Genomic DNA, 17,395 nt, shown 5'->3' with positions numbered 1-17,395 from the left:
AAAAGGAATATCTGAATTCTTATTGTGTGCCTGGCACTGTTCTGGAGGCTTAGGATACATCAATGAAAAAAACTCAGAAAAAATTCCCACCACTCTGGAGCTTACATTCTAATAGTCTGCCAATTATATATTGACAGCAAATTAAATGGATTCTAGTCAAAAAGGATCCATAAATGCTACCTTAACTAGACCATAACCTTCCAAGCTGGACTCCAGGTATAAGATTTTTCTTAATCAACTTGACTTGATTATCTGAGCACAGATAAACTTTTACTCCAAGGTGCCTGAGTGGGCCTCCAGACTCAAACTCCGAATAGTCATTATCAGATAAGCCTCTGATGATGAAATTTGAAGTATAATAAAATAAAATAAAAATGTTCTCCCTCAATCCTAATAAACCTATTGTTTGGATATCAGGCTGGTTCTGCCAAATGAGAACTTACAAGAATGAAGTCTGGGAGCTCTTGGTTGCCACTGTGTGATCACAAGAGAAAAGCATATCTGAGAATACAGAGAACTTGTGGAGGAGAGCCAAGTCAAACCAAGAACCAGAGAGAAACTCACTGTCCATAACAACTTGAGATCTTTCTCTGAATCCAGCCATACAAGAAGCCAGAGAGACCTCTAGACTTTTCCATGATATAACCAAATAATTCCCTTCTAGTTCTGCCAGAGTTCAACTGAATGTTCTGTCACCACCACAACAAAAAGAAATCCTAGGTGACACATATTCTAACTGCTATCTCAACAGAATTTAAAAAGAAAGAAAACTCTCAAAAACTGCTAGTGAAAAAAATACATGGCCAAATCATATAATATGCTTCTGTTGGGGCCAGAATAGTAAATAAAGCTCTTACCATACGTGCAAAACATGCAGTAAGGATTCCACTTCCAGATCCTACATCAAGAGCTTTAGCTCCTTCATTCAACTGATCAAATAGAAGTTCTAGTGCATATGCATGCTGCCAAAAGAAAACAAAGCAAGTATTCATTTTTCTTCCCAAGATTCTATAAAGTATATATACCATGGCATATGAATAAAGCTGCAAACTTCTCAACAATTTTTCCACTACTGTCATCTACCAAAACAATGAAAACATAACATATTACATACTTACACCTACAGAGGAATTATGTAAGAACATCCTAGTTTGATTAAAATTCTTGTGCTTAAAGTGTTTCCATAATTTTAGATCTCCAGTATGTGAATATTTAAAATTTAACAATTTCAAAGTAAAAAGCTATAAAAAGATTTACAGTGAAAGGTTTCCATTCCACCCCTCTCCCCAACCAGTCTCACTCCCTAAAGGCAACCAATGTTACCAGTTTCTACTGACTCCTTTCAAACATATTCACTTTATGCATATGTAAGCAAATATGTATGTATTTATAAATATATCTTAAAGGAGTGTATGTTTGTATGAATGTATTATAAGAACAAATATGCCTAATGAGAGACACTTAAGTTAGCTTCAATCTTCCATAACAAATAAATATTCTTAAAAGGTATTAATATGCCATAAGATAATAATCTTTTTAATAATCTTGTAAAGTATATCTATGGGATAAATAGCTAGAGGTAGAAGTAAGGGGGCCAAAGGATACATATGTTTATGTTTACAGTATAAATTACATATCAAATAAAGTCATTGGTTAAGGTTTGGATCAAACCAAGAAATAAAGACTTCTCTATTCCATCCTCTTTATGAACTTACATTTTAGTACTTTTCCAAAATATGAGGTTAGAATTAATAAATGGTATCTCAAAAGCTGTCTTTAAATGCCTGGTATGTTCACTACTAAAAATCATTGATCTAGTAGCAATAAGCACATTCACTATAAGATCTTGGTTGATAAAAATACACATCCATGAATCCATAGTGACAGTAAGTAAATATATCCCTTTACACATATATAAACGGAGGATAGGGAGAAACTGTTCCCAAATGTTCCAAATATAGATGAAATATTGAACTTAGAAAACTGCCATTTGGCAACCAGTTCAGTAATAACTGATTAAGTCAAAAATCACAAATGGATGCTGAAACTAGTATATTATCACTTGATGAGCAAATACTCTCAAAGTGTTTGCCCAAGACACATTAATTACAAAAGGGAAAAATAATAACTTTACAATGGAGTTAGAAGTTTCTTAGTGGAGAAACTTGACTGACACTACCTCAATCAGATGATTAATGTTAGTATCACCAAAAATGGGACACTCTGACATTACATAACATCTGCAATATTTCAGGCAAAAATGTATAACATATCTAACCAGGAAGAAAAATCAGACCAACCTAAATTGAGAGGCAATCTATAAAATAACTGGCCTGTATTCATAAACATTTTCAATACTATAAAAGAAAAAAACTAAGGCGCTATTCCAGATTAAAAAGACATGGCAATTGAATGAAACTCCTGATCTGCAACCTTCTTTTTCTTTAAAAGACATTATTAGAACAACTGATAACATCTAAATGAGGTCTGTAAATTAGCTAACAGTGTTGTATCAATGTTAATTTCCTGATTTTGACAACTGTAGTATGGTTATTTAGGTGAACGTTCTATTTTTAAAGATAAAGAGCATTCTGTTTGCAAATTACGCCTACAGAGTTCATAAAAATATATATATATTTCATATACATATATATCTTCCTCCCCCCATATAAATAGGGGGAGGGAGAGAGAAGGAGAGAGAGAATAAATGATAAATCAAATGTAGTACAATGCTAACACTTTATCTGGGAATTATTTGTACTATTCTTAGAATATTTCTGTAAGTCTGAAATTATGTCAAAATTAAAAAAAAAATTTTTTTTAATCATCAGATATAGGTACCATTCAAAATGGAGGACAGAATAGAAACTCCCTAACTTAGCTGATAAAAGCCAGAATACTGATTACCTAGAGGATGGAGGTTGACTAGGAAAAGAAGCCTTTCTGACTGAGGGAGCCTTCTGGAGTGCAGGAAATGACCTGGTAGTGGTTACACATATGTAGACACGTAAACATTCATCAAGCTGTACACTTAAGATGTGTGCACTGTGCAAAAGTGAAAGTGAAGTCGCTCAGTCGTGTCCAACTCTTTGCAACCCCATGGACTGTAGGCTACTCTATTCATGGAATTTTCCATGCAAGGATACTGGAGTGGGTTGCCATTTCCTTCTCCAGGAGATCTTCCCGACCCTGGGATCGAATCCGGGTCTCCCACACTACAGGCAGACTCTTTACTGTCTGAGCCACTTTTGGGTTTCTGCAATTTAATAAAAAAAAAAAAACTTTGAAAATATTATTTACTCCAATCAGTAAAAGTGGGTGGTACAAACATTTATGTACCTCCTAATGTGATGAACAGAAGAACCATTAGGAAATTTTCTTGAAAAGAAAAAAAAGGAAAAAGTTAAATATGGCTAAGAATCATTTAATGAATATGGGAACTTCTATAGGATAAATGAACAAATTTTGTCAATAAATAAATGGCATTTTCAAAAGGGAGACTATTAAAATGAAAAGAGACTTTAAAAGATTAAAAAGGTGTAACATAAGCCTCTTGTTTGGATCCTGATTTAAGCAAATCAACTATAAAAGAATTTTTTGAAACAGCTGGTAAAGTTTGAACATGGACTAGGTATAAGATAATACTAAAGAACATTGTTAGGCATGATATGGTATTGTAGTTGTGCTTTTAATCCTTCCGATTTATACGATTTACGGGTAAAATGATATTATGTTTGAGACAGCTTTAAAATATTTCAGTAAAAGAGAAATAACTATATAAAACAAGATTAGCACATTGTTGGTAATTAATGGAGTTGGGTGACTGGCTACATGAGGGTTCATTATATTATCCTATTTGCATGTGTGGTGTTGGAAATTTTCCATATTAAAAATTCTTTAAAAGACATTGAGGCTATCTTTTCCCACAATTAACACAAAAAGTTGAAAAGGCTATTAGTAGATGCAGCCTCATACAATTTGAGGATTTTGAAACCGTGTTCCAGAAAGTAATTAAGGTTCTGCAAAACCTATTTAGGAGCAACACGCAAATGTAGACCTGTGGCTACTGTGTTTGGGAAAAGAGTTATAGTAAACTGATTTTTTCCATTTTTCATATAGATTCTTTTGCAAAGAGCTTCTTGCCTAATGAGTGAAAACCACTATGAAAGAGTCCTGGATTAAATGTTCAAAGTATTGCTATAAAGGATATCATAAGGACAATTGGAAAAACTTACAGGGAGTTTGAAGATTAAATGGGAGTTAACGTGTCAATGTTCATGTCCTGGTTTTGATGGCTAGCTATATTGTAGTTGTATAGGAGAATGTCCTTTATAGGAAATATACTACATCCTGAAGTATTCAAGAGTGATGGAGCATCATTTCAGCAACATATGTTCAAATGGAGTAAAGAAAGAAAGGTTCTTGATAATATACTTGCAACTCTGTAAGTTTTGAGACTTTCAAAAATTTCAAAAATCTCACTAACCTTATCTTTCTTTGATGTTTCAAAAAGATAGAGTGGGATACTATCTTTGAATTACCATTATGTACATCAACCAGTGGAACAAGGAAGTGTTAATTAATGAGGTTTCTATGAGACACACTGGTATAACTTTTACTGAAGAAACTACTAGAAACATTTTATTTAGTCAAAGCTATTGTTTTTAGATAAGAGGCTTAGCAGGAAGAATGGAATCTCTAATTAAGAGAAAGTTTGTGAACTTTCTTCAGGATGTCTGTAACTTTTATCAGATATTTTGAAACAATCAGTATCCCCTGCAAGTTTAATAAACCCATTAATAAGATAACAAGTGTCATATTTGGCTGAAATAATCAAAGAAACAAAATAACTCCTGTAACAGCTGGACTTCCCTGAGTCCAAAAATGAAAGGACTAGGAAGGATTGAAGGTGCCAATCCCTAATTTATAGGCAGTACTATCCCAACTTAACACCAAAAGAAACTCAGAAATTTTTTTTCAGTACTAGGTTTGCATAAAATTTGTTTTTTTAAAAGAGAGTATGCTAAGCTATTATTAAAATCCTGCTGCTGCTGCTGCTAAGTTGCTTCAGTCGTGTCCAACTCTGTGCGACCCCATGGACGGCAGCCCACCAGGCTCCCGCATCCCTGGGATTCTCCAGGCAAGAACACTGGAGTGGGTTGCCATTTCCTTCTCCAATGCATGAAAGTGAAAAGTGAAAGTGAAGTCACTCAGTCGTGTCCGACTCTTCACAACCCCATGGACTGCAGCCTACCAGGCTCCTCTGTCCATGGGATTTTCCAGGCAAGAGTACTGGAGTGGGGGCCATTGCCTTCTCTGATTAAAATCCTATTCAGATTTAAAATGTCAAGGTCTTCGATCGCAATTACCAGCTTTTTTCATGCTTTTATCACTATAGCTAATATTCTTTTGGATAATCCATGCTCATCTCTAAATCTAAAATTTAAGTTTTTTAAAAAACTCATTTTTAATAATTATGAAAAATTTCAAGCCCACAGAAAAATTTTAAACCCACAGGAAACGCACATAACACCCTTTTCTCCTCATATAGTCATCAACTGTTTCTATTGGGCCAAACTATTTTATCAAACCATCTGAAAATATGCTGTGGACATCATAATACTACACTTCTAAATACGTTTGCATGTACCTGCCAAAAAAAGCAAACTGGGACATTTTTCTTTGCAACCACATCTCCTTTACCACACTCAAGAAAATCATCTGTTTAGTATCAACACTCAAGGGAAGCCTGCAGCCCATGGGTTTAAAAAGTGGGAGACGACTTAGCAACTGAACAACAACAAAGTATCAACATACACATCACACTGGTTTCCTCAGTTGTCCCCCATATCTCCTTTACAGCTGTTCCCTCCAATCCATTCGAAGTTCATGCTTTGCAAATGCCAATTCCAGAATATTCTGCCCCATTCTTCTGTTCCATCCACCACTTTTCTTGGTCTATCAGAGCACTGACTTCTTTTAAAAGCCCTGCCCAACTGTCCGACATACTACCCACACATTCTAGATGTGTCAATTTCCACATGATTAGATTTAAATCAAAGAACTTTAGCAAGAACACCACACAGAGCTTGCAGGGCACCTCCCACTGCATCACATCAGGATGCACAGAACATTGAGCCATCTCACCACTGGACTTGCTTAGCTGAACAACTTAGTAAATGTAGTAACGGCTAGATCACTCTATTTTTCAGGGCATAGCTATCTCTTTGTAATTAATATGTCAAATAATAATTTGAGACTACAAGGATGTTTTTTGTTCCCCAACAACTTTCCTCTTAATGGTTTAGATTAATTGGTGATCTTTGCCTAATTCAACAATTACATTGATAATTACAAAGAACTGATTTTTAAAATTCTATTATTCTTTCTACATTTATTAATTGACATTCTTCTGTTTTTCATCTTTTCCATCCTGTTTTTTTTTCTGAATTCACTGTGTTACTATCCATTATCTTCATTATCTACCGTTTTTTGATTCTCAAATTGTCTCCAATTTGGTTTCTGGGAGTCTCTTTAAATCTGCTCCCATGTCCTCCTGATAATACCCCAGTAGACTTTAAGTACTTCTTCACTTTCTGAAATTTAGTCACTTCTCCATGAAGCTCTAGTATTTCTTTTAGTGGTATTTGGGATTCAGTGTCTGGATACTAAATATGCTCATTGCTACCAGGACATCATTTCATATTTTTCTGTAATTAAGACTTTGGAAAATATTAAGACTTTGGAAAATGTAGTTACTTTCAAACCTATGACTTTGAGGTTCATCAAATGCAGATGTAGAAACAGTGTATAAGCACATGAAAAGATGCTCATCATCATTCAGTTCAGTTCAGTTCAGTCGCTCAGTCGTGTCCGACTCTGCGACCCCATGAATCGAAGCACACCAGGCCTCCCTGTCCATCACCATCTCCCGGAGTTCACTCAGACTCATGTCCATTGAGTCAGTGATGCCATCCAGCCATCTCATCCTCTGTCGTCCCCTTCTCCTCCTGCCCCCAATCCCTCCCAGCATCGGAGTCTTTTCCAATGAGTCAACTCTTCACATGAAGTGGCCAAAGTACTGGAGTTTCAGCTTTAGCATCATTCCTTCCAAAGAAATCCCAGGGCTGATCTCCTTCAGAATGGACTGGTTGGATCTCCTTGCAGTCCAAGGGACTCTCAAGAGTCTTCTCCAACACCACAGTTCAAAAGCATCAATTCTTTGGTGCTCAGGCTTCTTTACAGTCCAACTCTCACATCCATACATGACCACTGGAAAAACCATAGCCTTGACTAGATGGACCTTTGTTGGCAAAGTAATGTCTCTGCTTTTGAATATGCTATCTAGGTTGGTCATAATTTTCCTTCCAAGGAGTAAGCATCTTTTAATTTCATGGCTGCAGTCACCATCTGCAGTGATTTTGGAGCCCAAAATAATATAGTCTGACACTGTTTCCACTGTTTCCACATCTATTTCCCATGAAGTGATGGGACCGGATGCCATTTTTGTTTTCTGAATGCTGAGCTTTAAGCCCACTTTTTCACTCTCCACTTTCACTTTCATCAAGAGGCTTTTGAGTTCCTCTTCACTTTCTGCCATAAGAGTGGTGTCATCTACATATCTGAGGTTATTGATATTTCTCCCGGCAATCTTGATTCCAGCTTGTGCTTCTTCCAGTCCATCGTTTCTCATGATGTACTCTGCATAGAAGTTAAATAAGCAGGGTGACAATATACCAGTCTGTTGTTCCATGTCCAGTTCTAACTGTTGCTTCCTGACCTACATACGGATTTCTCAAGAGGCAGGTCAGGTGGTCTGGTATTCCCATCTCTTTCAGAATTTTCCACAGTTTATTGTGATCCACACAGTCAAAGGCTTTGGCATAGTCAATAAAGCAGAAAGAGATGTTTTTCTGGAACTCTCTTGCTTTTGCAATGATCCAGCACATGTTGGCAATTTGATCTCTGGTTCCTCTGCCTTTTCTAAAGCCAGCTTAAACATCAGGAAGCTCACAGTTCACGTATTGCTGAAGCCTGGCTTGGAGAATTTTGAGCATTACTTTACTAGCATGTGAGATGAGTGCAACTGTGCGGTAGTTTGAGCATTCTTTGGCATTGCCTTTCTTTGGGATTGGAATGAAAACTGACCTTTTCCAGTCCTGTGGCCACTGCTGAGTTTTCCACATTTGCTGGCATATTGAGTGCAGCACTTTCACAGCATCATCTTTCAGGATTTGAAATATCCTGAAATTTGAAATCTCATCATCATTAGGGAAATGCAAATTAAAACCACAATGAGATACCACTCCATAGCTACTAGGATGGATAAAATAAAACATACAATAACAAGTGTGAAAAGAAGTGCTGAAATTAGAACCGTCATAGGTTGTTGGTGGGACTATAAATGATGTAGCCGCTTTGGAAGACAGTTTGGCAGTTCCTCAAAATGTTAAGCATAGAAATGCCATTTGTTGTTTAGTTGCTAAGCCTTGTTCAACTCTTTTGCGACCCCATGGCCTGTAGCCTGCCTCTGTCCACGGGAATTCCCTGGCAAGAATACTAGAGTTGGTTTTCATTTCCTTCTCCAGGGGATGTTTCCAACTCAGGGATTGAATCCATGTCTCTTACATTTGCAGGCAGGTTCTTTACCACTGAGCCACCAAGGAAGTCCATGGTCATTATATTTTTAAAATATTCTTTCCCTTAATTAACTCATCGCTAAATAAATAACTACTTTTTATATCTACTTTTTACATGATTAGATACCAATGACAACCACCAAAAACTTTAATGAAAGTTTTTACCAGAAAGAGTTCCTTCTCCACATCTTGTATTAAGAATAAGAATAATTAATTCGTTACAAATAAAATAATAAAACTGATTATGATTAGAAGTTTAAAATGTTCTTATAACCATTTTTTACTGAAGAAAGCACTCTTAAGAGGAAAAACGTGATCCATTTGCACCCAAATGACCAACGTTAACTTACCATGTGTGGAGCACTGATTGTTGCTTGGAACCCTGCAAAAGAAGAAGAGAACTACTGATACATTCAGCTGCAAAAACACATGAAATGCTCCACGTAATTCATTTTCTAGCATCCATACATTATTTTTCATAATAATTATTTTCACGTTTATGATCTCAAGAAATAAAAACATTTTGTACTTGAGAGTACTGTCATGCACAGTTAAAATTAGAAAATATACTCATGCCAAAGGCTATTTGTGCTCAGTACAACGGTCCCACTATTTCTAAAAATTTCTTCCCCCATATAGTTAGTTAGGGAAGAATTTCATTAACTTGATACATTTATGATGTTTTTCCCTTCAGATTCATAAAAAGAAAATAAGCTTCCATATATCATAAAATATGCAAAATCATTGCAAATTAACTTACATCATATTTTTGGCACCTTAAAAAAAAAAAACTGGCACGAGCAACCAGAGGAACTTAAGAGACTAATAAAGTACTTCTATTTACTCTTTACACTATCACCTAATGTTAATTAAAACAGTCTTTTTTTAGTTTTTAGCTTTTAGGTTTTTTCCAGTATTGCTTTCTCGAGACTTGTTTACCTGCTTCTGCATCGGAAGCAGTTTTCACTGAGCGGTGGTAGCAGGTGCCTTCGGGGTTCAGAAGCTCCCCAGGATCTTCTCTGCTGACCGTTAAAGTATTTCCAAAAGAAGGCAGCATGGCAGCTGGCCGACAGAATCCTGAGGCACTCCTAAGCCTCAAAGGCGCCCACTGCCAAGGCTCAGCAGTTCAGCAAAGCCTGCTTCAGGAGAAGGAGTTAAATATGGCACTTTCTAAAAACAAGCACAAACCAGAAAACTCAGGGCAAGTGAAGCAGAGAAGTCAGTAATAACTTAGCTACACATTTTCTTCAATACCAATTTTAGAATTTTCTGCTACTGCAAAAACCAACCTTTGTCAACATTAGAGACCCTAAGAGAATTCAGCATGCAGCTTAAATTCTAAGCTTTCATCTAAAGTGCACTTTAAGGAAATGTTTATAGAATTTTTACATATATCCTTCAAGAAAATAGAAACTGTAAGTTTTCATCTAAAGGACGCTTTAAGAAATTGTTTACAAAATTCTTACGTATCTCCTTTAAGAAAATAGAAAAGACACTTCATAAACAACGCTTTATTATAATGGATCAGCAAGGTAATAAATGGAAAATGGTCTGTCTATTTTTACTTACAAAGATTAGAGAGCAAATGAGTAAAATTTGTGACATTTTCAAAAATCCAAAACTTACCTATTGATTGTGGAGAATCCATATAAGGGTTACATTTTGCATAGTGGGAGCGGTCTGTGGCCAACATTACTTCAAACACTTTATCTGTCTTGATGATTCCATTTTCTAAAACGAATGAGGCAATACTTTAAGTTGGGAGTGGCAAGATCAGATGTAGTTGTTTAACATAATTACTCCGGCTACACTGTAGAGACTAGACTGGAAGAGAGCAAAATTTTCATGATGGCTCAGGTAATCACAATCTGGTCTTTAATAATGAAAGTAAGGACGAAGAAAAGAAGGATTTGAGTTATATTTAGTAGGTAATGTATACTTGACTGACTAGATTTGGAGGTGGGAGGGGGATAATGTTTGAGATGCTGGTGTCATATACTGGTCTGAGAAATCCTAGAGAAGCATCATAGCCAAGGAGAAAAAGGAGAAGCTATGTATTTAGGAGGAGCTATGGACCATAGCCATGGAGATACATAGCAGCCAGTTGGACAAACAGATCTGGAGAAAAATCTAGATTAGAGATATAAATGACTAGTTGTACAGATGGCAACTGAATCAATGGAAGTGAAGGAAAGTGGCCAGGGGAGAAAGTACACAAAGAAGAAAAACAACAGTGTCCATTTAAGAGAAATGCAAAGGGACTGGAGCCTTCAAAGATTATGATGAGGAGCAGCCACAGAGGCAGAAGAAAATCAAGTGGATACACTGTTATAGGGATCAAGAGAAATACGTTTTTCAAAAAGGAAGGCAAGACCATATGACATAAATGATACTTGAAAACATTACAGAAGTGAAAGAACTCAGGCACAAAGATGGCATACTGTATGATTCTATTTAATGAAATGTCCACAACAGGCAAATCTATAGAGAAAGTAAGTAGACTAGTGGTTGCTTATGGTTAGGAGAATAGGAGGGCAAAACAGGGTATCTTTTTGAGATGAAAATATTAAATTGACCATGGTAATGGTTGCACATACCTGTAAATATACTAAAAATCACCAATGTCATCTAAATTAAGAGAATTATTTTTAAAGTATAGTGGGGCCAGAAGTGGCAACCATAAGAAGCACTGCTTCTGAGAGAGAACCATATATAGGCAGGGAAAGGATGACACGTCGTGATACAGCAATGAAGGGAAAGAAGGAAGAAAGTGAAGGATCCTACAGAAACAGAAAAGCAGCAAGATACACCAACTCCTCCCCCTTTTCACCACTATTACCAATATCATTATCCATTAAAGAAACTGCAAGTGCTCTTGAACTGTGTGCATAAAATGCCTAAAAAAGGAAAAAGGAAAACTAACTCCAGTCAAAGCTACTGTAGAAAAAAGACAACATGCAAACAAAATATTTCGGCTGATTAAACATACCAATACTATATTCTAAGAAAACTTAACAGAAAGTAAATATTACCAGAAACATCAACATCCAAGACATCTACTAACACAATTATCAGGGAATTCCCTGGCAGCCAAGTGGTTAGGACTCAAGTGTTTTCACTGCAGGGCATCTGGGTTCAACCCCTGGTCCGAGAACTAAGATCCCACAAGCCATGTGGCACAGCCAAAAAAAAAAAAAAAAGAGAGAGAGAGAGAGAGAAGAAAAGAAAATACTATCAGACTTTAAAACAAGAAAAAAAAATTCAACTCTCAAGGCAAAAAAAAATCAAATTACCTAGTAAGAGTTAAAAAAAAAAAAAAAAAAGACAGACAACCATTAGCTTTATTAGCAATATTCAAAGCAAAGCAAGAATGAAGCAGCAGCATTTTCAAGAAATTCAAGGAAAGGAAGTGCAAGTTAATAACTAAAAAGGAGGAAACTGTAAATGTGCCCAACAACATGAACAAATCTCAAGAGCACTAACTTGACTGAAAGAAGTCAGGCAAGGAGATTTTACCCTATGTGATTCATCTATTAATACACTGAATTCCAAAAAAGTCAAAACCATAGAGGCTGAACTGATCCGGAGTTGCTAGGGGTTGGGGGGTGAAAGGAGGAGATTAACTGCAAAAGGGCATGAGAAAATTTTGTAGGTGAAAGAAATGGTCTGTATCAGAGAACAGCAAACTTCTGTTAAGATCGAAACAGTAAATATTTTAGGCTTTGAAGGCCATATAGTCTCTGCTTCAACTACTTGACTCTGCCACTAAAGTGCAAGAACAGCTTTACAGCAGACATAAATGAATGGGTGTGGTTGTACTCAAATAAAACTTTATTTCTAAAAACAGGCCGCAGGCCAGATTTGGCCCGTGGGTTGTAGTTTGCTCACTCCTGTTTTATATCATTAGGGTGGTGGTTATACAACTGTATTTGTCAAAATTTTCAAATCGTGGTCTTAAAATTGGTGAATTTTTCCATAAATTATATCTCAAAAAAGCTGACTTTTTAAAATTATGGCCAAAACTGTTCTTCAAATTATCAAGGTTATAGGAAAAATGTCTTAAATGTGCAAGAACTCAGGGAATGCTAAACACACATGTCCTTCCTAAGAAATCTTCTAGAAGATGTGCTTCATCTAATGAAGCAATCACCAGGGATACCTCAGAAAAGGACACATGTCCAATTGTAGAGCAAAGGTTAATATTGGGTGGATTGGCCTGCCTCCACAAGGATCCTGTCAAATTGGTTTAGCCAGAACACCCAGTACTCTTGATGTAATTTTCCACCCACTGATCCCCACCCTGCTCCTAGACTATAAATCTGCACTCACTTACTGTATTGATTGCAATTGTTACTGAATAAAAACTGGTTTTAGCTTTAAAAAAAAAAAGACTAAAAGGGTAAAGACACTAGTGGAGGACCTCCCTGGTGGCAGAGGGGATGGGAGTGCACCTGCCAATGCAGGGGACATGGGTTTGATCCCTGTTCCAGAAAGAGTCCACACGCCACAGAGTGACTAAGCTCACGGGCCACAACTGCTGAGCCCGTGGCTCTAGAGCCCAGGAGCTGCAACTCCTGAGTCCGTGTGCCTCAATGGCTGAAGCCCACACGCTGTAGAGTCCATACTCTACAAGGGAAGCCACTGCAACGAGAAGCCTGTGCACTGCAACTAGAGAAAAGCCTGCGCAGCAACGAAGACCCAGCACAGCCAAATATAAATAAACATTTTTTTTTAAAAAAAGACCAAAAGCTGTTTTAAAAAAAACAAAGAGAAGCCGCCGCAATGAGAAACCCAAGCGCTGCAACGAGCAGCAGTGCCCACTCACTGCAACTAGGAAAAGCCCTCACAAAGCAACGAAGACCCAGGGCAGCAATAAATTTCTAAAAAAGACACCAGTGGAATAATAATATTTAAATGTTATATGTTCTGACAAAGTAGAAACAATGCAACTAAAAACAATGGGAAAAGGAAAAAAAGGAAAAAGCAGAATTAGATCATTGACTGTTTTGAGGAATCAAAGGATACCACTTAATACTGACTGACCAGACAGTATTAGAAAGAAATAGTAATACAAGAAATACTAAGTATAAGAAAAGGTGGTTTAAGGACACTATAAAATGTATAAATACACACTGTCCAAAAAACAAAAGAATGTTTTAAAAACTAGCAAATAAGGCATACCAACTAGAGAAACACTTAAATAGTCATAGACTGGTACAGATACAAATCATTTTCTAACTAAAAATATTACAAATTTGGATTCATTAACCCAAATAGAAAGTACTGTTTCTATATAAATAAGCTTAGGCAAGCTACCTGTAAAGGCTACTAAAACAGTTATAGCATTTTTTTAAAAGTTTTAAAAGCAGTGGCCACAGGACTGGAGAAGGTCAGTTTGCATTCCAATCCCAAAGAAAGGCAATGCCAAAGAATGCTCAAACTACCACACAATTGCACTCATCTCACACGCTAGTAAAGTAATGCTCAAAGTTCTCCAAGCCAGGCTTCAGCAATATGTGAACCATGAACTTCCTGATGCTCAAGCTCGTTTTAGAAAAGGCAGAGGAACCAGAGATCAAATTGCCAACATGTGCTGGATCATTGCAAAAGCAAGAGAGTTCCAGAAAAACATCTATTTCTGCTTTATTGACTCTGCCAAAGCCTTTGACTGTGTGGATCACAATAAACTGTGGAAAATTCTGAAAGAGATGGGAATACCAGACCACCTGACCTGCCTCTTGAGAAATGTGTATGCAGGTCAGGAAGCAACAGTTAGAACTGGACATGGAACAACAGACTGGTTCCAAATAGGAAAAGGAGTACGCCAAGGCTGTATATTGTCACCCTGCTTATTTAACTTATATGCAGAGTACATCATGAGAAACGCTGGACTGGAAGAAACACAAGCTGGAATCAAGATTGCCGGGAGAAATATCAATAACCTCAGATACGCAGATGACACCACCCTTATGGCAGAAAGCGAAGAGGAACTCAAAAGCCTCTTGATGAAAGTGAAAGAAGAGAGTGAAAAAGTTGGCTTAAAGCTCAATATTCAGAAAATGAAGATCATGGCATCCGGTCCCATCACTTCATGGGAAATAGATGGGGAAACAGTAGAAACAGTATCAGACTTTATTTTTTTGGGCTCCAAAATCACTGCAGATGGTGACTGCAGCCATGAAATTAAAAGACGCTTACTCCTTGGAAGGAAAGTTATGTCCAACCTAGATAGCATATTCAAAAGCAGAGACATTACTTTGCCAACAAAGGTCCGTCTAGTCAAGGCTATGGTTTTTCCTGTGGTCATGTATGGATGTGAGAGTTGGACTGTGAAGAAGGCTGAGCACCTAAGAATTGATGGTTTTGAACTGTGGTGTTGGAAAAGACTCTTGAGAGTCCCTTGGACTGCAAGGAGATCCAACCAGTCCATTCTGAAGGAGATCAGCCCTGGGATTTCTTTGGAAGGAATGATGCTAAAGCTGAAACTCCAATACTTTGGCCACTTCATGCGAAGAGTTGACTCATTGGAAAAGACTCTGATGCTGGGAGGGATTGGGGGCAGGAGGAGAAGGGGACGACAGAGGATGAGATGGCTGGATGGCATCACTGACTCAATGGACATGAGTCTGAGTGAACTCTGGGAGTTGGTGATGGACAGGGAGGCCTGGCGTGCTGCGATTCATGGGGTCGCAAAGAGTCGGACATGACTGAGCAACTGAACTGAGTAATAAGAGAGGTATCATTTACTGAATATTTACCACATGCCAGAAAAAACCCTAAGCACATCACACACTCTATCTCTTTTGAGATATGAACTTAGGAACTATGAAGCAATCTTACATTATCTCTAACAATCGTATAAAGTAAGCACCATTATTACTCCATCTTACAGATAATAAGACTGAGCACAGAAAGACTAAGTTGTTCCAGATCACAGAGCAAATGAGGGGTAGGGCCATTGAAGCTGAGATGTCAGATTCCTGTTGACGACTTCACTGTACTACTACCATATTCAAATAGCTTAGTGACTTACACGAATTCAGACTCTCAAAGTCAGAAGGGTCATCAAGTCTAACTTCTTCATAAACTGGTACCATGATCTCTACTTGAAGAGCTGCACGATGTGAAACAGCCATTTCATATTTAAACTACATTAATTATCAGAATTGTGTGAACTGTGAAAGTTGCTCAGTTGTACCCAACTCTGCAACCCCATAGACTATACAGTCCATGGAATTCTCCAGGCCAGAATACTGGAGTGGGTAGCCTTTCCCTACTCCAGGGGATCTTCCCAACCCAGGGATCGAACCTAGGTCTCCAGCATTGCAGGTAGATTCTTTACCAGCTGAGCCACAAGGGAAGCCTATTATCAAAATACTTCCCAATATTAAGAGGAAATCTCCCTCTTTATAACTCACTTACATAAACCCTTAGTGCTACTCTCTAAAGTCACCCAGAATATAATGAATTTTCTATCCAATCAACACTTTTTACACATTTAAACAAATCACGATCATTTCACGTTTTTATCTTTCTCAGGTTAAGCAGCCTCACTCAACACTTCCAGTTACCATTATATTCACACATTCTTCTCTAAAAGAACATTTGTGATATATAAAATCAAACACATTGCTGCCAGCACATTCTAAAAATCAAGTATATTAAAGAGATTACTTTCCTTAAGCTAGACAACATACATCTATCAAACTCACCTGAGTTTCTTTGGTAGGTTTCTTAATCTATAGAGGGATATAGAATTCAGACACACACCAAAAAACTAACAGGTTTTAAAAGTATGTCACCAGTCATTTATTAAGAAGCTGAACGCATAAGGCTCAAGACAAAGACTTCTTAGACTATGATTAGGTGATTTCCAAAATTTCCACTACAAGGTTATTTGATTTTTCCCAGGATTCCATATTTTGAAAGATGCCTAAGCAAGCTACGGTTACTAAGCTATTAAATCATTTTCCCATTTTTGACAATCTGACATATACAACTGCCAGTGCCCTGCAATATTTCTAGCAAACAGCAAAGTACTGTTTCACTTCATTTGTACAGCCTAATTATAGGTAAACATGCAGTTACTACTAGGTTTTCTGAATTAGTGAACAGCTTTAGAACCACTCACGCTCAATTTTCCTGAACCCTAAGGATCAAGGGCCCTAATTAAATAATTATAACAATGGTTAATGTTGATCCAAATAAGAAGTTAGCAGAATCCAGAAAGGAGAACGCAACAGAATCCAAGCTATAAACAAACAAAAAAAAACTTGAAAAAATTAGACCCATGTTAAGAAGGTATTTGTTTCTCTTCTCAACTTGAGGAATAGGGAAGGGTGAAAAGGGAAATAAATTCCAAGAAAAGGACAAAAACCCTATACAAGAGTCATAATTTATATAAGAACTGTAAACTGTGGCATGATTTCAAGAAACTGATAAAAGTGTAGTTGTTGTTGCTAAGTCACTTCAGTCGTGTCCGACTCTGTGCGACCCCATAGATGGCAGCCCACCAGGCTCCCCCGTCCCTGGGATTCTCCAGGCAAGAACACTGGAGTGGGTTCCATTTCCTTCTCCAATGCATGAAAGTGAAAAGTGAAAGGGAAGTCGCTCAGTCGTGTCCGACTCTTCGCGACCCCATGGACTGCAGCCCTCCAGGCTCCTCTGTCCATGGGATTTTCCAGGCAAGAGTACTGGAGTGGGGTACCATCGCCTTCTCCAGATAAAAGTGTAAAACAAGGAAAAATATAAATTCC

General features: G+C 37.4%; 1 protein-coding gene across 4 annotated transcripts in view; it reads right to left on the bottom strand.

Moving 5' to 3' along the window:
• PCMT1 (protein-L-isoaspartate (D-aspartate) O-methyltransferase) overlaps positions 1 to 17,395 on the bottom strand; it is a 42,858-nt gene that overhangs the window by 17,861 nt on the left and 7,602 nt on the right. For all 4 annotated transcript variants that reach the window (XM_019967580.2, XM_070796337.1, XM_019967579.2 and 1 more), the window contains exons 2-4: positions 10,266 to 10,370; positions 8,990 to 9,021; positions 858 to 962 (exon numbers count right to left, since the gene is read on the bottom strand). In XM_019967580.2, the coding sequence (XP_019823139.2) occupies positions 858 to 962; positions 8,990 to 9,021; positions 10,266 to 10,370 (242 nt within the window). The remainder of the gene's footprint in view (positions 1 to 857; positions 963 to 8,989; positions 9,022 to 10,265; positions 10,371 to 17,395) is intronic.

The sequence above is a fragment of the Bos indicus genome, chromosome 9, assembly GCF_029378745.1.
Source record: "Bos indicus isolate NIAB-ARS_2022 breed Sahiwal x Tharparkar chromosome 9, NIAB-ARS_B.indTharparkar_mat_pri_1.0, whole genome shotgun sequence".
Taxonomy (NCBI): Eukaryota; Metazoa; Chordata; class Mammalia; order Artiodactyla; family Bovidae; genus Bos; species Bos indicus.
Note: the sequence above shows the minus strand (reverse complement) of the source record. Positions and strands in the feature narration are given on the sequence as shown.